Source organism: Coffea arabica, chromosome 5c (genome assembly GCF_036785885.1).
Source record: "Coffea arabica cultivar ET-39 chromosome 5c, Coffea Arabica ET-39 HiFi, whole genome shotgun sequence".
NCBI classification, from domain to species: Eukaryota; Viridiplantae; Streptophyta; class Magnoliopsida; order Gentianales; family Rubiaceae; genus Coffea; species Coffea arabica.
Genome location: NC_092319.1, coordinates 36079613 through 36101671, shown reverse-complemented (window position 1 = coordinate 36101671; position 22059 = coordinate 36079613). Strand labels below are relative to the sequence as shown.

Here is a 22059-nt window from a genome sequence, read left to right as displayed (position 1 = left end):
TTTGGGCGGGTTTGAGTTGGGTAAAATGGGTAATGGGTATAAGTGAGTCAACCCATTTATATCCATTTAATTAGATGGATATAAATGGGTAAGTCAAAAAATGAGTTGGGTAACCCAATTATCCATTTATAACCCATTTATTCTAAATTTTTACAAGCTCATATAAATTCATTTTGTAAACTAAATTATCAATTTATACCATTTTACACCCATCATTAATTTTAAATATTTACTTATTATGCCAAATAAGTCTAATTATCAATTTTTTTCCCATCCGCATGCCATGTCACAAAATTACATATTATTTAATAATTGAACAATGAGAATCTAAAAATTTGGACTAAATAATATGAAAGTTAACAAAAAAATTTAATCCAAAACTTTGAACCCCTAGTATTTTTTCGTTTATAAATTTAAAATTTCATTTGAAAAGGTAAGAAAGGAAGCTAAAATTTGTCATAAATTAATGATGCTAAAAAATGATCAAATTAATAAATTACAAGGAAATAAAGTGATAAGATAAAACCAACAAATAAATATAATAAATAAAACAAAAATATTTAACATAAAAAATAGTTTGGGAAATACAAAAAGTTAGCCATTATCAAATATTTCAAAACTTGCACCATTTTATAGAAAGTAAATCGCGTAAATAATTGCTAAATTTTTTATAATTTCTTGTTATAGTCAATAAACTTTTTCTTAAGCAAATTGGCCACTCAACTAATCAAAATTAAAAAATGTGCCGCATTAGTCGAGTGACTATTTTAACTAAATAAAAAATTTATTGACCAAAACAGCGTATTTTAAATAATTTGGTTACAATTTATGCCATTTTGTACTTATATTAACCATTTTTTATATTGAATCTTTTTATTATTGCTTTAAATAATAATCTTCTTCTTATTATTCCCAGTTTCAAAATTTCCCTTTTCACTTCTTCACTCCCAGCGAACGCCCAGACTCACCGTGCACACACAATAATTCAAATCCTTCCGGCCGCCGCCCCCGAAGCCACCACCACCGCCGGCTCCATTTCTTCCTAATTACCTATAATCTCGCCCAATCTTTAGTTTCTCGTGGGACAATGAGTAAAGGGTTCCTCAGAAATGCTATATCCATTCCAGTTCTCTGCTCATCCTCTAGAGACCCTCTCTTTTTCTCCCTGAAATTCTTCACCAGACCCATCACTACTCAAGAAAATAATTGGGATACTTTTACAGATGTAGATTGCAATTTTCAAGAATTTGAGTCTTTTCCACCTGAAAAAACTCCAGCCAGCTCTTTTTCATCCCGGGAAATACAAAAGGTTTGGGAATATAAGTTAAATGGGTTAAATGGGTTAGATGGGTTACCCAATTATACCCATTTAAATGGGTATAATTGGGTAACCCATTTATAAATGAGATATAATTGGGTAATCCATTTATATCCATATATAAAAATTTAATGTACCCATATTCAATTATTAATAGGCGAAAATGGATAAAATTAGTTAAATGATTTTATTTGACACCTCTAGGTGAAAGAAACACTCAAAGCATCAATAACTCTTCATAATTTTTTCATATTGCAATATGAGAATTCAAGTCCAAAACTTTTAGATGCAATAAGAAAAATTAGGGATGACATTCAAGTAGATTTAAATTAAAAAATAATAATAGACTCATACTTTAGAAAAATATGATATGTAATCTTATTGCATTTCTTAATTTAACTTGTTAGTCCAAGTTTGAACCAGGAAAAATTATTACTTAATAGAGATTATTAATTCATAGATACTGTATAACTATATATATATACACACACACACACACACATAATGTAGTAATCAGAATTAGCTTTAAATGAGTTGAGCTTTGTGCGATCCAAGCCCAGGTCATATTTTATGAGGCTTAGCCCAATATACAATACGGGCCTAGTTAACTAAATTCAAGCTATCTCAGGACAGACATAGCTTTTTACTTGAGTGGTCGGCTGGAAAGAAAAAAGGAAAATTTTTAAAAAAAAAAAAAATTTTTTTTTGATATTGAAATCTATTTTGAATATTTTTATCAAACACTCATGTATTTTGATGAAACCCATTCTTATTAACCAACTCATCACAACCACAGTAACTAGTGAGAAAAACACACTCTATGTTTGTGCAAATCTAAAAGAACAAATTTTGGAGAAAAAAGTTATTAAATTTTTTATAGTTTTTGGAGGCTTTTTTTTAAATACGAATGAAAGAATTAGAATTATATGTTTTTCCTTCTTGCCTTCCTTTTTTTTAGATAGGAAATTGTTGACAACTATTAAGCTAGAAAAATGAGGATGCGTGTTTATTTTAGGGAGAAGATGGTATCATCTTGCCCTTTAGTTGGAGTGTAAAATAGAAATTATAAAAAGTGACACAAATAGTTTATACAATCCCTCCTCTTTCTCTTTATATATAGTACAGATATCCCTTCTCACTTCCTTTATATATAGGCTTTGTTCTCAGTTGTTTTAGATTTTACAAAATCTGATTATAGAAATTGGTTATAGAAAATAATCAAAATACACAAAAGTTACCTTTTGGGTGATTATAGATTTTAACTTTTTTTGTCATTAAAAAATCTATAATTAGAATACAAAACCAATTGAGAATAGTACAAAAATTGATTTTCCAAAATCAGAATTTAAAATCAGTTAAAATAATCAACCGAAGACAATCCCATAGCATAGACAGTGATTATGGAAATTAAATGAAACGGGTCCTAAAGTGTGCAAAGTAGGAACATTTCATAAGCTCGAGGGGCCAAAATGCAATTACTCCTGTTTCTAAGCATGTCAACTTAAATGGTAAGAAAAAGGCAAAGTTTGTCCACCAGTTTCATGAGAAGGTGCGAGCTAATATCGAGAAGTGGACAATGCAATATGCTACACAGGTGAACAAGGGGGCGCAAGTGCGTAGTGTTCGAACTAGGAGACTAGATTTGGCTTCACCTCAGAAAGGAATGTTTCCCGATCTAGCGTCAAAGCAAGCTACTACCACGTAGAGATGGACCACTCCAAGTATTCGAACGCGTCAACGATAATGCCTACAAACTCGAGTTACTAGGCGAGTACAAAGTTAGTGCCACATTCATTGTATCTGACTTAACTCTGTTTCTTGTAGGCGATGTGGTCGATTTGAGGGCAAATCCTTTTCAAGAGGAGAGGACTGATGGAGTTATTCAAGCTGCTCAAGTTGATCCCGTGGTGGTGCCAGTGGAACCAATGACGCGAGTTCGAGCCAAGAGATTTAACGGGTCTTTACAAGCCATGGTTCAAGTCGTTCAAGATTCGATTGGATCGCCAAATATGGATAAAGCTGAACCTTGCAGTGTAGTTACCTTGCTCCAAGTCCAGGATGAAGAAAAGGAGTGAAGGCCGAATGTCTCTAGCCCATGTTCTCGTTACTTATGACATTAGATAGTCTTTAGTTTAGTTGTTTTGAATTCGGTTTAGTGGCTAATTAAACGGATCAACTCTTAAAGCTTGGATCTGTCCCTTTAGTTAGGGTTATGGGCCGGGTTACAAGGTTCAATTAGTTGTGTTTTTGTTTGGCCTAGTTTGTTAGGAGTTTGTGTCGAGAAACATAAAGGCATCATTTTTCTCTTTCAATAATACATATGACAGATTTCAGAAATTATTCTTGAGAGATTGCTCTCTTGGCTCTACGAGTTTTTCTTGAACATTTAAAATTGTTTTTGTATTCGTTTGGCTTATCAATTAAGTTCATTATCTTTGATTGTGGCGCCTACTATCAATTCCTAGAGTTTGCTAGTTAGTTTGATCGTGGTTCAAGAAGGTTTATAATCACGAGGATTACAGAAGTCCAAATAGGATTTTCCACCATTCAAACTTGTGTCAATCACCATCGATCTGGGCTTTGGTTGTTCACGAATTTCGTCATCAACTGGGTTCATATAGCTGGTAGCTTATCAATCAAGTTCACCATCCCTTGATTGTAGCACCTACTATCAATTCCTAAGGTTTGCCAGTTCATTTGATTATGGGTCAAGAAGGTTCGTAATCACGGGGATAAGAGGGTTTCAAATAGGATTTTCCGTCATTCAAACTTGTGTCAATCACCATCAATCCAAAGTTTGGTTGTTTGTGAATTTCCTCATCAACAGAGTTCACATCAGTTGGTTTCAACGACATTTTTTTTCCCAAACTTGTACTTGATGACATATGGAAGGAACGCTTCCCATTTGCAATTACTCCTGTGTTTACTTTTACATTTAATTTAATCTCTCTCTGTTTTTTCCTTTTCGGCCAGATCCTACCTTTACTTGGTTCGATGGTTTACTAGTAGTTCAAATTTTGGGTAAATCCGATTTTCAAAAATTCAATAAACCCCACGGCACACACAGAGACTTTTGCTTTATATTCTGTACGCGGCTAAGATGTTTCTCCAACCTTGCAAGAAATATTACATAATCTCGTAAACTTTACCGCCCCATTTGTTGACCCTTTATTCAAATCCCCCTCAATCCCTATTTATATGCACTCAAGGAAACCCAATCCCTCAACCTTTCCCAACAAGCCACGGCTCTTTTCCTTTCCTTTTCTTCTCTCTGATCAGGCCATGGAACCCCACCAAAACCATCCTTCAGCAGATAACCCTGAATCCCACAACCAAGAAGATGAAGCAAAAAACAAAACCCTACAAGAAGAAGAAGAGTTGATGATGGATGAGTCTTCACAAGAAGAAATTGAGGAGATAATAGGCTACAAATTCCATGACCCAAGTTTATTACAACAAGCCTTCACCGACTCATCCTTTAAAGAAAACTGTTTATCCTATGAAAGACTTGAATATATTGGTGATTCAGTACTGAATTTGCTGATGGCAAAGGAACATTATTTTCTGTATCCTGAACTTTTACCAGGAAATCTCACTAAGCTTCGTGCGGCCAATGTTAATACTGAGAAACTTGCACGTGTGGCTGTGAAGTGCAATTTGCATAAGTTTTTACGTCATAAGAAGCCTCTTCTTAGTCGACAGGTATAAGAAAGACAAGGTTTCTTGTTTTGTTTTGTTTTTTGTTACAATTTTCATGTACCCTCTAATTAGGTTCTTGTTTTTTTTTTTCTTCTTTTTGGAGGGTTGGGAGGATGGGGCTTTGGATTGCGTCTAGTAGTTATCATGATCAAGTCAAATGTCGATCTGCACTATGTGGAAAAAATATATTTAAAGTTACGTGAAAATATCTTCTCCTCTTTGACTAGATTTTTGGTTCATTATAAGTTAATTGAGTTAGTAAATGGAATAAGAGTTTTGCAAACGTTTGGTTTTCTGATTTTGGGTTAAAAATTTTTCTACATAACAGTTTGGTGATATTCAAATAGAATGTTATTTAAATCAATGGACATGTTAGAATATGCCGGTTTTGCCACTACCCTACTCGTATCTTTGGTTTGCTTTTTAATCCATTCTGCCAGAAAAAAGAACATCTTACTGAATTACTAATGAACTTATTTGTTTTTGGCTGATAGATTCAAGAATTTTCAGAGGCAATTTCAGCCTACCCTTTGCACTCCACAGGGTTAGTTGCTGCTCCGAAAGTGCTTGCAGACATTGTTGAGTCCTTAATTGGTGCCATATTTCTTGACAGCAACTCTTCATTGGACACAACATGGCAGGTAATTAAATTAATCTTTCTCTACAGACATTCCTCTATGATTAGATCAGTTGATCCAAATGCCATAAACGAAAAGCATTTTGGGCACATTAATTATAAAGAGCTGCTAAGAACAAAGTAAGCGCAAAAACAAAGAACACAAATGGGTAGCTTTCTTGGTCCTTCAATCTTGATGCAATAGTTGAGTATCGATTTAGTACTTAATCCTTTTCTTGGATGCATACAGATTATCTAAGATTTGGGTAGACAAATTGTGTAGTCAAGTTAAATTGTGGTAGACTGATGGCTGCTGCAGTATTTTCCGTGTCCAAGAATAATTCCTTTCTCTTACGTCCAAGTTCACTGAGCAAACTGCAACTTGCAAGTTGCAACTGAAGAAGATGCATTACTTCGCTATATAAAAATACCAACTTGGTTAAAACATATTTAGTCAATAGAACTAGTATTGACTTTGAAATTGTTTTTGAAATAGACTTTTTTGGTAGAATTGAACTTAAACCATAAAACAAAAAATTGATGGTTGTCCAATAAGCATCGATTTTTTTTAAAATTTTGTTTAACCTATAAGTTGTTGATTAGGTGCAGTGTTTGTTGAGATATTACTTGTCTGTATTGATCCCACCATTACTTGTCTACATAAGGCAGCCAAAGTATTCTAAAGAAAAAACAACACTTCTGTTTCACCACAAAAGAGAACAAAATATTTATGTGACATGTTTGTTTCCAAGGGTTTGACAGATATTATTGATCATGTTTTTGGTAGCACAAAGCATTAGCACCTCATAGGATTTTGTTTTTGGTGGTTTGACAGGTAGTGAAGAACTTGTTGCAACCGATGATCACTCTCACAACTATTAAAACGCATCCGGTAACAAAACTTCATGAAATATGCCAGAAGAATGGACTAAAAGTTGAATTCGTTGACATGTGGAAAGAAACAGGAGAGATTGAAGTTTATGTCGGCCATGAATATGCTGGAACAGGAAAATATTGTTCCAAGAGGTTGATTGCACTGAATAGGGCAGCAGCTAATGCCTATAACCACATTCTGAAGAAGTTGAGCACTGATGGTTTGATCTAATTGTAACAAGCAATTATGCAATTGTAATAAATTATAAGGATTGATGTTTCATGCACTGTCAATGTATATATGATAGATTTAGATGCATGTCACATTGTTTCAATTTGAATTTGAACACCAAATCTTATATATGTGACATACATCTAGAATCGCTAGTATATATATTGTCAGTACATAAAAAATTTACCTGAATTATAAATGTGTATGTATCTACCCATAATTCTCATGTGACCCGAACCAAATTGCACAAGATCCTAGTAGCTACATTCATCATGTAATACCCTTTTGGTTTTAGTTTCGGGGGTTCGTGAAAATTTGTGCACAAATAATGGATCATTAGTTGGGATTGTTAAGGGGGAATTGCTCAGTATGGTTGTCCTGAAAAGCTTTGGATTGCATTTTCCGTCATTTTTCATGAAAAAATTACTGTAGCGATTTGATATATGTGAGAGAAAAAGGTGATAGAGAAATGTGATCATGGAAAACGACAATATTTTCCGACGGAAACAAGCAATCCAAGCAAGGCCCAATCCAGCCTTATTTCTTCTTTTCGGTCGGCCCTTTGCACCTCTAAAAAGAATATCCCATACTAAACAGCAAAGGGTCTCTCGAGGAGAGACTCAAACGCTTGTCTTCCTTGGCGCCCCATAAAGAGAGAGCCAAAAGAAGACAAAAAAGCAGCGAAAATTTGTCTCGAAGATTTCAGTCTTCGTCCCTTTAACAATCCTTGTTTTCCCCGGTATGGCGTCGCTTCTTCACCCCTGATGCCTGCTTCCTTGCATTCTTTAATTGCAGAATCTGCAACTAACCTGACAAGGGGAGACTACCCTCAGAGTCTTATATATGGTTATCTTTGTTGCCATGAGTAACCGTTGAAGTGCACATTGTAACACAGCTTTAGCTCCCCGTCTCCAGTTTCCTCTTTTCAATTTTTGATGTTACACTCACATTACATCGTCTTTAGGATGACAGTTGTCCAAATGAATGACCAAATATGATATTGGTTTTTAAGTGTTTTGTTTGGTCTAATGAGTGCAAAATTGGTTTGTTAAGCTTTCTATATGTAACATCACTATGCTTTTTTTGAGTAGGATTATTGGGAATTACCATTTGGATAAATTAGAGGTGTGCAGTTTTGATTGAACATGAATTAGCATTTAATGTTCGCATAGGAATATGAGCTACCAAAATTAGTTAAAAGAAAATCTTTGAATGAGTCCAATGCTCAGCCAAACTGGTCTACTACATTGGATGGAAGTATCATAAACATTTGGGAGGCACTAATTCCATGCCCTTACATCCTAAATCTACACCCCAAATACCAATATGGCATTAAAGCTTTTGACATTAGTGTGTTTCCTTCTAACTTTTCTTCATTCCAAATTTATGCTCTCACACAATAGAAATAATTTGCTTTGTAGTATTTTTTTTTAACTATTTATTCTAATAGTTTATCTTTCAAATTTTATGCTCTCTAAATTTATAAAAGCTTTTTAATGATGGTAAACTTCATGGAAAAGTTTCATGTGTTTAGAGATTTATTTTGAGCCTATCTAATGTGTGGTATATGAGATTTTAACTTTCCATTATGTAATAATCAGCATTTTTTTTTTACAAACTAAGAATATTTCTTCGAAAAGTCTAATGTTTTGATATCTGTGTAAAATCCTACTCAAGTCTTGATTATTGTATGATCATCTGATGTAGTAGTGCTACTTTTATGATTTGCTGGATGATAATTTTTGAGATTTTTGTAGTTAATTCATGTGAAAAAGTTGTTTCATACTATGATCATCTTGTAGAAGATGCTCTATATGGCACAAGTGTTAGGAAAAACATGAAATTTATTTTAGAGATGAAAAAAAGTAGGATATAATTAAAAGAATAGTCATATAAAGGCAATTATTGCTATTGTGTGAAAGGATAACTTCAAAATACACTAATTGACTAAAAGTTACGAATTGACTTAGTGATATTAGGGACTTAGTGTCTCATTGGTGCTTAGGGTGCGAATTTAGTATGAGAGGGTGTGGATTTAGCTCGTTCCTAAACATTTTTTACAATTATTGGACAATTTAGTTAGGACACATAATTACTATCAAAATATTTTATGTTGACAATCTTCTTGTGTTGACAATACCAGTAATTCAATATTAATAAGACTAAAATTGGCAAGCTTCATGTCAAATTCCAACCACTTCAAAACTAGTAATTCAATATTAGTAAGACTAAAGCTCTGTTTGATAACCCAGTTCAACACTTAAATTTAATGGATTCAGATCTTAATATGCTCAGAGGCGTTTGATAGCCAAAAATAAAACATCTTAATTAATTAACTAGCACTGAATTTTCTAAACAAAACTTGCTTCAGAAAATAAGTAATAAATTATTCACTTATCTCTTATTGTAATATACATTGAACAGTATCGGATTGTTATATTTAACAATTCAATAATTTAATAGTATTCAGATTTCAGATTTAAAATTATCAAACGCAAGTTAAAATTAGTAAGTTTCATGCCAAATTCCCACTACTTCAAAGTTGTCTACTCAAAATTAGCAAGTTTCATGCCAAATTCCCACTACTTCAAAGTTGATTTTCTACCGTGCACGCACACACGCACACATGTCCCTTGGATTTGATTTAATTACTTCCCACTCAGCAGTCAACTTTCACTAATGTTTTTGGACAGGATATGCAAAAGCAAAAGTACCCCATTATCATTTATCACTTGCTGTTGCAGAAAAGGGAAGGGAAACACCAATTCATGTTCAACTATATATATGCAAACAAATCTTGCAAACAAAGTTTCCTTCCAAAATTTAAAAAAAAAAAATTTTCTTGCAGACAAAGAAACAAATTGCGGCCTGGCTGATTTATGGTGCTTTTCCCATTTGTAAGACCCAACGCAAAAGAGCCACCATCCCACGTGTTTAACAAACTCAAATAAGAAGAATCGACTAAGGAGAGGAAAAGTCAGCGTTCTCATGTCTACCCACAGGCATGAAAAATCCGTGGAAACTTCTTAATTGATAGCTGACTAGAAATACAGCTTGGAAATATTCCAACGTTAAATACTTATCATTTGTTTCAGTCATAATTCACTTTTGTTGACCTTTAATTTGTCGAACATGTTTACTTATTCAACATTAACCGTAAGGTTTTCCTTTTCTTGACATTAAGAAAATAAGAGAAATGCGGGTTTTAATCTTCATAATGAAGATTTTACATACTGAAAATAAAATGTTTTACTTCAATAGGGTTTACTCAGTGCGCACTCTCGAGTAGCGGTTGCGGGTTCTCTTGTCAACAAAAAATAAATTGGAGCCAAAGCCATCCTAGTGAAAAATTAGACCAAGAAAGAAAAAAAGAGTAGTAGTGATATCAAGGAAGAGTCAATTTTTTGATGCACAGGACATTTCAAGAACATACGAATCCAAGTGGAATGCAGTTTCACTGAATATTCAAGAGCATCTATTTCTCTTTTTCTAAAAATAAGCACTAACTGTTATTGAAATGAAAACTGGTTTCTTGGCATATAAAATTGAAGGTTAATCAGTTAAACCAATTTTTTTTGTTTTTTTTTTTTTTTATTATGAGACAGCAAACCCTTGAGATGGTATGTGAAAAAAAAAAAAAAAATTTCCAGTCAAAGCACTTAATATGTAATGCTGACCATACCATTATGTAAAAGTCTTTCATTAAGAGGTTTCGGTCGTCCAAATCTACCTATATTAATTCTTGAATTATGCCATTAGCCAAGTAACGAGAATTCTATAATATACAGTGCGCAATAAAATAAGAAAGTGACGTATTAGAAGCAGTAAATTACAGCATGAATCTGCCCTGGAATCTCTTTTTCTTTGACTTGAAGAATTAGCAACGGCATTGGGACTGGTTTTCTTTTGGAAGGTACGGAAGATTTCAGAGAATTCATCCAGCAAAGCACAACATGACTTTTGTGTACTTTGGACCTGCCCAAGACCAATAGGTCCCACCAATGGTAAAATAAAATTCTCAGCTACCGTTGATGTACTTGACAAACTTGCCCACCAAGAATCAAATCTCGGGGCATTTCCGTTCTTCTCTGTGGGCTAGTTTATTAACTTTTTATTTTCTTCCAAATTCTGTTTGGATTCATTAGTTTTTCAAAAATTAATTTTTTAAATACTATTAAAATTTTTAAAAAATATTCTAAAGGTACTCTAAAAAGTAATCTAATTTTTTTTTAAATTTAAAAAATATCTCAAAATATATTCTAAAAACTCTTCTACTCTCAAATATCCCAAAATATTCTCTAAAAATATACTATAAAAACTCTATTACAGTAAAATTTTTCAAAAACATCCCAAAATAGAGCTAATCCAAACGCACATAAGCTCAAAAAAGAAAAACTTCAAGCCGGTTTGAATTGCTATTTTCAGGAGTTTTTATTGAAAAATATACTATAATGATTTTAATGTATGTAAGGTAAAATAGTGATTAAGAAATATGTTTATAAAAAATGTAAAAATTTTTCTGTAGAAAGCAGCGATCCTATCAAGGTCTATTTTCTTGTTGGAATTTTCACATTTCCATGACAAGACACGAGTAGCTGAAGACAACTAGTGAACTGAAATTTGGACTGGATATGCCAGTTCAACTAGCGAACCGAAAGCAAAGAGATTATTTGATCCCAGTTAATAGAAATCTAGGGAGTTATCGACCCAATCAAATTTGGTGAAAAATCACGTTTGAAAAAAAATTTGTAATTTTTTTGCGTACTTTTTTTTTTTTTTGGATTATTTTATGTTATTTTATTATTTTAAACTTTATGTTCTTATGAAATTATCCAGTTAGCGGTCAAACCACCCTTAAATTGGTCAAGTCGTTGTGTTTAAAATATTAATTCTAGTCACTTTTTTTATCTTCAAAACCCGATCACTTATACTGAGCTGTAAATATGGAACCTGAATTAATGCTTCATGTTTTGGCTGACCCTTGGCAAATCTTTCATTACTCTGTTGGATTGTATAAACCACTTATTTGCCTTTCTGAAAGAACAAAGGATGACTTAGTCGGGGATGATTGAATTGGACAATAAAATGGAGGGACTTAATCAAAGCCTAATGAAAAGAGACTGTGTTACGTCAGTGTTTGGATTGAGATGATTTGAAATTAAATAATTTGCTTCACAAATTTCAATCACCTTTTTTGTCTCACGTACATCACACCACAAAAAGTGTTATAGTAATTATCTCAAATAAACTCCTATCCAAACAAATAGATTCAATTAAGTCGTACGTGTTAGCCAATCAAGCTAACAACTAGATATCCGAAATCAAGGAATAACTATCATGAACCATTTATGAATGTGAATATTGTGTTATTGGCTATGTACTTGAATTGTTTTGATGACCACACTTTTATTAAATCATATACATGCATCAATGAATAATGTTTGAAATATATTATGTGCGCTATCATGCTCAACCCAATCAAGAAGTACACGTGCTACTTATTGGATATGAGTGACTCGCATTTCACTATTCTTATTGTCCAGTTGATGATAGATTCATTAAGAAAGACTTTGATAGCTTGCAAGGGTGTTAGGTAGAGATGGAGACAATCTTTTGATTAGTGAATAACTTAATAAATATTTTAGTATAATACACTCTGTTATAAGACTTGAATATTGTAGCGTATTTGAATATGGTAATGAACGTTTGATGGCTGCTATCGAATTTCGTTGCCTTGTGCCTTTGGTTTTATCTAGAGCATGACAGTGCTACGTTTCTGACACAGGGTGTGACATTAATTTATATTCCATCCTTTCTAATCTGAAGTCGGATGTTGGTAAGTTCTACGTTTGCAAGGCTCTTCGTTTACCAAGTCAGTTTAGTTATATAAAAACACATACATAAAGTCACATCAAAACCAAAGGCATCTTTACCAAAACAAGTATGAAAGACAGTCACCTGTCACCCCTAACTCTGCAGCTACATAAATTCTGATGTTGATTACTACAACCGAGTCCTACCATGGAAATGGGGTAGGTACGGTCATCAGACTTGGTATAGTAGTGGAGGAGTATGGGACAAAAAATAAATCCACTTGGTTTTAGACTTGGTACAACCCAAGGTCATCATTCTCTTTGGTTTGCACAACCAAAAAATTATTCTGAGGCTCTACAAGAAGATCAAAAAATAAGAAATTGTATTAAAAATTATGTTCAAAAGAATACGAAAATATCCTCTGGAGTAGAAGGAATTGCACGTATGGAGATTCAAAAAAGAATCGATTTGATCCAAGTAATAATTTTTATGGGATTCCCAAAACCATTACTAGAAAATCAACCACGAGGAATCGAGGAATTACAGACGAATCTACAAAAAAAAATGGAATTCTGTGAACAGAAAACTTAACATTGCTATCACAAAAATTGCAAAACCTTATGGAAACCCTAATATCCTTGCAGAATGACCGTCCCTGAGCAGTTAACGGCCAAAATTTGGCAAAAAAAATTTGTACAGTCCAAATTTCATCTTGTATCTGGATTTTAATAACATGTGTGGGATCCATAAAATTTTATTTTAAAGTTACACGTTATTTAAAGTAAATTACACCATGTGCAAGCAAAGCTACGCGTTGTGCAAAATGCACATATCTGCCAGGAGCGGGGTGCAGCCGTTCTTGCCCGTGGTCCGTCCTACCATTCATAATTCTCAATCAACTTCCCCATGCATAGCTGTTCGGCCATCAAACAATCTAGCAAAGGAAAAATTTTGGTTGCAACAATTAATATGGAGATAACTTTGGATTAATCTTTCCTACACCGACAGTGTATACACTGTCAGCATTGGATGAATGACAACTATGCAAAATTTGAATTTGAAATTCAACTTTTACACACATATCATGAATCCAATGATAATAGTGTATACACTGTCAGTGTATATAAAATTTACTCGATAACTTTTAGTACAAACTGACTAAAAGGAGAATGAGAAGTTTTACAACCAGATTTTGTGAGCATCTACCTAGCTGCTACCACCCCTGTTAATCCCTTTTGTGCCGAAGATGATTGAGAAGTTTTTATGCACAGATTTTTTGAGAATCTACCTACCTGCTACACCGTGTTAATATCTTCTACCCTCAAGATTCTAAGGACCTCATTATATGCAGCATTTGCTGCTCTGTTCAATGCAATTTCCTTCTTTGCATGGCAATGACCTCTTCCTCTGAGATGGTTGTTAACAAAAACCTCAAAGGCTCCTTCTTTAGACCAAAGATCCACAAGTCGAACAGTAAGTTTATACTTCTGGCACAGCTCATACAGTTTCTTCACAGGGTTAATCTGGAGCATCTCTGGTGTGATTATTGGGTCCAGTAAAATGCTGGTTACCTGAACGAAAGAATCAGAAGCAACGGATAAAACATGCAAGAAACAGCCCAAATGTAGAATTTCAAGTGTGTGCTGCAGTTGTAGAAATGCTAAAATCTAATTATTTATTTAGAGTTTGATCCATTTTTCATGCATGATGAGAATGTAATGAATGAAACTGCATAAGATTATGTTTACACAAAGCATTACACAGAAGTTATGCAGAAACTAAGTAATTTTAGATCCAAGAGGTTGCAAAGGATAGAGACATTGTACATCGTATTCTTGTGCTCATGGCTAGATGTGAGTGTGCAAATTCTTTGTTTATGCGTATTTGTTTTTCTATTTTTCAAATAGTTGATAAACAACTAAAGCAGGCAATTAATTTTTTGGAAGCCTTCCACACAATCAATGAAAAGTAGGGGATGGAAACTACAAAACCTGGACTATCCATTCTATCACCATGACTAATTTCTTAATATGACAGATTAGATGTACAGAAAACTAATTTAAAAAATTGTCAATCATTTATGCAAATAAGAAGCATTAGTGCTATATTTAGCTAAACAAGAAAAATAGTCCCCTTACACTGAGGCGTAAAACTTCTTCTTCTTGAACTTTAATTCTCTCAGCAATTTCCTCTCTCATCCTCTCTTTCTTTCAGTCAATTGAGAGTATAGCAGCCACCACTATATATGGTTAATGAACTATGCCAATTTTATCAACATAAAAGTTGAAAACAAATAGGAATCAGATTTAAAATGACAAAAAAAAATCCCCATGGGAGTCTATATACATCAGAAGCATTTGTCAAGTTTATGTACACACTTAGAGCAAGTATGAGAGACAGCAAATTTGATACTGGTAATTTGATTAAAATTAGATGCCAACAGTCCTCATACAACAAGTTACAAATTTGAGTGATAAAGTGGATGTGCAAACCTCCCATGTAGTGTCTATACAAGTATTGCTGTCAATGAACACAGCTCCTATTGTCGATTCAACAACATCAGCTAGCACTTTTGGAGCATCAATCAACCCATGGGAATGCAAAGGATATTTCGGAAGCACCTCCATAAATCTTTGAATCTGTCAACCCAATTCAATTACTTAGCCAAGAAGGAAAAAGGAAAAGACAAAACAAAAACAGCTAGCTCCATTAACATGGACCTAAAAATTGGTTCCATATGCTCTGATGGAATGACAACGCTCACTCAGCTGTTGTTTTAATGCTCACTCAGCTGTGACCAATACAAGACAACCATTTGATGGTTGGGTGAGATTTGAAGAGTTTTTTCTGTAAGCAGTAGATAGCCACATGAAAATTCTTCTTGACACAATGTCACATAATGATCTCAGTTCAAAAATGACACCTACATTAAACCAATCAAAATAGGGACAACAAAATGCTTACTAGCCTCTTCCACTTAAATGCTTGTGTCTGACCACTTCAATACAACAGCAATAAGCACTGTTTTAGTGTCTAAATTGTATGCATATATAAGCAAGTTTGTCTGTGTGATACCAAATTTACTTTTTCTCCAAGTTATATCTCCAATCTCCACTATTTTAAACACATCCTCAGATTTTATCTATATTTTGTTTATGAAAGTTCCTCCATTAACTCTAACCACGAGAACAAGAGATCTGACATGAATAGAATTTCATGCACCAACCACAGTTCTTGGAGAATCCAACTTTCATTAGTTAGCAGCCTAAACCAACTTCTCTACCCTAACAGTGGCAAAAGTCCAACATCCTTCCAATTTGTTTCGGCCACAAGAAACAATCTATTTTACTCTAAATCAACATCAAAAACTACACTACTCAAAGTAAATAGTAATCTTATTTAAAAACAAGTACAAAAGCTATCTCGAACAGAGAAATTACGGGAAACCTGAAGACTCATCAATCTCTATGTTGTCAATAATTGCTAGAAGAAGTACAGCAGAATTAGAGTAACTGCGAAAACTAGGATATTCAACCATCACTTACTCGTCTCTCAAGAGCCGGCTTCCCATGACGTAAATATTTATGTAAATTATGCTTGACAGCCACACGTGCAAGCTTCTCTGTGTCAACATTTGCAGCACGAAGTGGGGTCAAACATCCAGGTGGAAGATCAGGATAAAGAGAAAATTGCTGTTTTGCTATTAATAGATTAAGCACTGAATCACCCACGTACTCAAGCCGCTCATACGATGCACAACCCTTGTTATATGATGGATGTGTAAAGGCCTGATTAAGTAAGGTCTTATTGATAAATTTGTATCCTATGATCTTCTCAACATCATCAAGATCTGTCAAACACTTCATTCTTACTCCATCTTCATTCGCTTGAAATGAGTCTTTGACTGACTTCTGGCCAGTTTTAGCTCCTGTCAGGAAATCACTTAAGGCAAACCCTGGCGGAAAGGACAGATAAGTGCATAAGAAAGTTAGTGGCAAAGACAGTGAATGTAAAAAAAATCAATGACTTCAGATTGACTGGGATAAAGTACATTGAAAAGTCTGGAGCTTTAAAACTTCAGGAAAAAAAAGAATCGCACATTCTACACTGAGTGAACATTATTTGCAGGTTGCTAAATGCTAATTCCAATTGCAACAGTAGCCATGAAATTTATGTCTTGATATTTCTTCTCCTTTTTGAGGACTAACTTTGAACCTTTTATTGATAATAGAATGAAGTACAGACTAGAATGGAGAAGTATCATATTGAAAAGAATAACTAGAAAACACCACAAGCCTGTTATGCAAGCAAAGAATAGGCACCAAAACAAATATACATATTCTCCAACAATGAAATACTTAACGATTTCTTCAGAAAAGTCCACTCATAAAGCAGTTGTATTGAGTTTTTAGGATTATTTTACACATTGAAACTACAGGTGTGCCATTCTTGATCATTCTGGATAAGACCAAACTCCATCGGATTAATGACTGAGTCAAAGTCCATCACTTTTGAGGTAACGTGATATCATTAAAGACAACACTCCTACAGCAATTTTATTGAGTTTTCAGGATATTTCCCCACCACTGATACTACAGGTTTGACATTATCAATCATTCTGGATAAGACCAAACCCTGTCAGATTCATGACAGAGTTAAACTCCATCTCTCTTGGGGATAACAAAATACCAGCAAAGGTGACAGCAAAGGATAGTTACCTTATCAAACCCACAAAATCCTTCCTTTCATCAGGCATGAAAACATGTCCAATAGATTTTGCAGAGATAAAAAGGAGGTATATCCAATTCAAGGTTACCTATATCGCATTTCCTTCCTGGACTCAGAACAAGATGGGAAATGTAGAATGCTACCTAACAAGAAACATTGATGTTCAGGGGTAGTCTTCATATGATCATCTAGAAGAAATAGAAGATCACCCAGAAGGCAGCACAATTTGTCACAAAAGAGAGTTCTTTAAACCAAAACGCAGAGATACTCTTCAAATTATGAGGAGCAAATAGACAGAGCTTTCTCAGAACAACAGTCCATGTGCAACCTTTCACTTGAACTGTAAAAGAAGAAAATGATTTTTAGATACACAAATTAGTTTAAGCATGGAACACCAACACTGGTGTTCCACATTTCAGTTAGTGCAACAATTCTGGTAGCATAGGTCCAAATGATAGGTGAACATGATGATGACCGTAGAAGTCAATCTAATGGCAAATTTTCTGGGGACAACTGATACATCTTACCAATTAACCTTCCTAAATTTTCTCTAAAAATGCCTTTCACACATGATTAAAATTTATCGCGGACAAACATCTTGGATGAAGTCCAGTAAAAGAATTCCTGAGTGAACAATGCCAAGTACATAAATAAAACTAATTTCACAATAAAAACTCCAACTCCACAACCAATTACGAAAAAATAAAAGCAAATAAAACAAAGAAACAGAAAATGCGCAGAAAAAAAAATCTGCAATCTTGATTGCTGCAAAAGTTTTATACATGGTTCCTTTTAGATAAACTAATATACAGGCTAAATGTGACTACAAAGATAACCTTTCGTTTCATTAACAACTATTAAAACATTAAAAAGAACAGAAATAAATCAATATTCCAAAAGAAATATCTTTTGCAATTAACAAGCCACTACAAGAAACAGATGAATACAGATCAATTTTACAAAAAGTTCCAATTTTTCTGCGTTGCTTTCAGATTAATTTTCCAGAAACACAAAATCAGATTTAAAAGAAGTAGACCCACGATTTCCCATCTATAGTTCAACCAGAATCATCATCTAACTCATGAGCATAAGCAAAATCATAACAGATGAATATATATATATATATATATATATATATATATATATAAGAACTAGCACAAAATAGAAGAGAAAAGAGAGATGGCAAAAAGGGCTAACCATATTTTCGAAGGCGTTGAGAGGAAAATAAGAGCTTGGATTGAGACAACAGTGACTGTAACCATGAGGATGCTGCCACCATTTGGATTTGGGCTTGCAGGAAACAGTTCAAAAAACCACGATTTCATTTGTTCATCTATGGACTGTTACTCTAGTGACTGGCCTGATGAGGCAGCAATTTTTGTTGTTTAACCTATTTTATTTGCAACTGAACCCCTACGTGTCCCTTCAATCTTTTTTTTTCTGACACATTTTCTTAATCTTTCTCGCAACATAATATAACTTTGGCATTTACTTGTTATAAGGCCCGTGTAATAATCCAATTCAGTATTTAAATTTAATGGATTAGATCTTAATGTATTCAGAAATATTTAATAATAAAAAATTGAACATCTGAATTAATTAAGTAGCATTGAATTTTTTAGACAAAACTTGCTTTTAAAAATAAATTAATAGTTATTCAATAACTGAATAATACGAATATAAAAATTTGAATTAAGTACTATAAAAATTAATATAAAAACTTAATCCAAAAATTTTGAACCCCTAACATTTTTTTCATATATAAATTTAAAATTTCATTTTATAAAGATAAGAAAATAGGCTAAAATTTATCATAAATTGGTAATGCTAAAAAATGAGCAAGTTAACAAACTAAGAATAAATAAAATAATAAGATAAAACCAACAAATAATAATAATAATAATAATAATAATATTAACATCATGACAAAATGAAAAATTTGAAAAAAAAAAGGTAGGGGAAAAGAAGAGACTTGGGGGGAAGAGAATTTTAAATGGGTTAATTGGGTTTGATGGGTTACCCAATAATACCCATTTATTAAATGGGTATTATTGGGTAACCCATTTATACCCATATACAAAAATTTAAGATACCCATACCCATCTATTCATGGGCGGGTATGGGTAAATCTAGTTAAATGGGTTGATTTGCCACCTCTATTAAATACTAACCCACTCCATTGAATACATTGAATTTTTCCAATGCACTCCTCGTGATTAGCATAAGGGTATTTTAGGAAATTATTAATCTAAATTTATGTTTCCAACCAAATTAATTACACTTTCTTAATCTGTGTGAAAAAAAAACCAAGACTAACAAAACGGGACGGAGGGAGTACTACTTTTACTTTACATATAAACCCTCTATGTTTGCGAGATCAATAATAAAGGCCAGTTAATGACCAAATTAGCTCAAAATTGACTTGGTTCCATCTAAACCATTGATTTTAAATCCAACTATATACTTTGCTGAAAAATAAGTTTGAACAGTCCAAATTGGGTCACATTAACTGTGACTCAATTCAGGCCACTAATTAGCCTCAATTTACCATGACTCAATTTAGGCCATTGATTGGCATCAATTTTAATAGCCTCATGTCTTTCCTATCCCAGTATTGTTCAATTACAATTCAACCAATTTTCAAAGACCATATCCAATTAGTATAGTATATTAGTAATACCCCACATAATTCAAAACTAGGAAATTCCCAAGGACTAGCATATTCATATGCAAACTACAACTCTCAATGACAAACTTGTACAATTAAGCAATTAAACGACTATCCTGAATTTCCATAGATAGTGAACATTTTGGTGCAATTTCCTTTCCAATTACGTATAGCCATTAAACCTGGTCCAGAGAGGAACCTCTGTGAAGGAGGTGGGTTAATAGGCTACCGGTTCAACCAATAGATGAATGATTGAACCGACGGGTTATTAAATATATTTAAATATTATATCGCATAATTTTTAATATAGGGTATATAGTATAGAAATTAATTAAATATCCCATAGCAAATGCTCATTTAATTTAACCAGTTATAAAATAAATAATTTTTACTAGAATTAGCAATGCCTAAATTTAATTAGTAATCTACCAACCTTCAAGTTCAAAATTTTATCTATTTTTGGTGTAATTACCTAACTTATTTACGAATTTTAAGTGCAAAAGATTATTAGGAACAATATTTGTCTTTAAAATGAATTCTGTAATATGTCATTTTTTAAATCCATTTCATAATTTATAGAGTTTGGGAGTAATAAGTTTTATTTAAAGATTCCAAGAAAATTTGTTTTAGAGAAATTTTTTAAAAAAAAAAAAGCAAAGAATTGATTGAAAAAGTTCATATGATATACAAAGGCATTTTGTCCAATGTGTGAGCTAGGCTTAGAGGCAAATGCTCTTTATTGACATGCACAACGTCCTTAGTTCGAACCACTGCAACACCTCACAAAAATAATAGTTTGATGACAACCATATTATTAGTTTGCCTATTTATTTTTACTTAAACTTAGCCCTTGTTTATAATTGAATCGAAGAGAATAAAGATTTTAGATATCCGATCTATATAAAATCAGATGGGTTTTTGGTTTAAACTAGTTGAACCTGTTTTCCACAAAAACAATAGCTTGGTGACAAGTCAACAATCCATATTGTAGTTTGCCTATTTATTTATTTATTTATACTTAAATGTAACCCCTCTTTATAATTGAATCGAAGAGAATAAAAGGTTTAGGTACCCGAGCTATATAAAATCGGATGGGTTTTCGGTTTAATCTAGTTGAACCTATCATACCCTAAATCCACCCCTCTCTCAAGGTTCCATTGGCGGTGGACTACTTAACTCTTGCAGAACTCACTCAATCAATAATTTAAAAATTAGTATAACTTTCAATGATTGAAGAGGCATTTTTACAATTCATAATCTATGCCTTGAAGGCATTACACCATTGTGCAGCAAAAATTAAGTTCTACTCAAATTCACTAGATTTTGTATATTTTCAATATGCACAAGTACCATTGCTGAGTTGGGACAATCTCTTGTTGTGTCTACCTTAAACTTCACCTTGGAAAAAAGGTTCATATTTTGGTGTGAGCTGATAGCGCCCTTCGTTTGAATCACCCAACATCTTACAAAAATGTTTTCTACAAAAATAATAGTTTGTTGACAAGTCAACAGTCCATATTATAGTTTTTCTATTTATTTATTTATTTATTTTTACTTAAACTTAACCCTTCCTTATAATTGAATCGAAGAGAATAAAAGTTTTAGATACTCAATCTATATAAAATCGGATGGGTTATTGGTTTAATCTGGTTGAACTTGTCATACCCTAACTCCACCCCTTCCCTCAAAGTTCAATTGGCAGTGGATTGCTTAGCTCTTGCAGAACTCACTTAATTACTAATTTAAAAATTAGTATAACTTTCATTAATTGAAGAAGCATTTTTACAATTCATAATCTATGCCTTCAAGGCATTACATCATTGTGCTGCGGAAATTAAGCTCTACTCAAATTCACTAGATTTTGTATATTTTCTATATGCACAAGTCCATTGCTAAGTTGGGACAATCTCTTGTTCTGTCTATCTTGAACTTCGCTCTTGGAAAAAATGTTCATATTTGGTGTGAGCTCAACAGCCCAGTGAGATCCAACTGTGCAAGTGTGGTTAAGTTTTCGAGAATATATACTCAAGCATATAGGAAACACATAAAACAGATAAATTATAACACAATGGAAGGAAACAGCATTGAATGTCCATGACGACCCGATTCCA

General features: G+C 33.3%; 2 protein-coding genes across 7 annotated transcripts; one reads left to right on the top strand and one right to left on the bottom strand.

Moving 5' to 3' along the window:
• Positions 1–4437: 4437 nt before the first annotated feature.
• LOC113690213 (ribonuclease 3-like protein 3) lies at positions 4438–6958 on the top strand. Its single transcript, XM_027208039.2, has 3 exons — positions 4438–5020; positions 5512–5658; positions 6469–6958. The coding sequence occupies exons 1-3, from the start codon at positions 4517–4519 to the stop codon at positions 6736–6738; spliced, it is 921 nt and encodes a 306-aa protein (XP_027063840.2). The 5' UTR covers positions 4438–4516; the 3' UTR covers positions 6739–6958.
• A 6284-nt stretch (positions 6959–13242) lies between these two features.
• Positions 13243–18659, bottom strand: LOC113690858 (ribonuclease 3-like protein 3). 6 transcript variants are annotated; one of them, XM_027208946.2, is made up of 5 exons: positions 18478–18659; positions 16098–16507; positions 15045–15191; positions 13845–14123; positions 13243–13486 (listed from the first exon to the last, which is right to left on the bottom strand). In XM_027208946.2, exons 1-4 carry the CDS (start codon positions 18557–18559, stop codon positions 13848–13850), a joined length of 915 nt encoding a protein of 304 aa, XP_027064747.1. In that variant the 5' UTR covers positions 18560–18659; the 3' UTR covers positions 13243–13486; positions 13845–13847. The 6 variants fall into 6 exon arrangements, with proteins under 6 accessions (XP_027064747.1, XP_027064749.1, XP_027064748.1 ...); XM_027208948.2 differs by lacking the exon at positions 13243–13486 and having other exon boundaries at positions 13533–14123; positions 16098–16169; positions 16284–16507; XM_027208947.2 differs by lacking the exon at positions 13243–13486 and adding an exon at positions 17424–17620 and having other exon boundaries at positions 13533–14123; positions 18478–18634.
• Between the last annotated feature and the right edge of the window lie 3400 nt (positions 18660–22059).

Coding starts and splice junctions, on each gene's coding strand:
- LOC113690213 (XM_027208039.2), top strand. CDS start 4,517: ATGCACTCAAGGAAACCCAATCCCTCAACCTTTCCCAACAAGCCACGG. Junction 5,021..5,511: donor AGCCTCTTCTTAGTCGACAG/GTATAAGAAAGA, acceptor TTTGGCTGATAG/ATTCAAGAATTTTCAGAGGC. Junction 5,659..6,468: donor CATTGGACACAACATGGCAG/GTAATTAAATTA, acceptor GTGGTTTGACAG/GTAGTGAAGAACTTGTTGCA.
- LOC113690858 (XM_027208946.2), bottom strand. CDS start 18,559: ATGGTGGCAGCATCCTCATGGTTACAGTCACTGTTGTCTCAATCCAAG. Junction 16,508..18,477: donor TCAACGCCTTCGAAAATATG/GTTAGCCCTTTT, acceptor CCTTTCCGCCAG/GGTTTGCCTTAAGTGATTTC. Junction 14,124..15,044: donor GTATAGACACTACATGGGAG/GTTTGCACATCC, acceptor TCTTTCGTTCAG/GTAACCAGCATTTTACTGGA.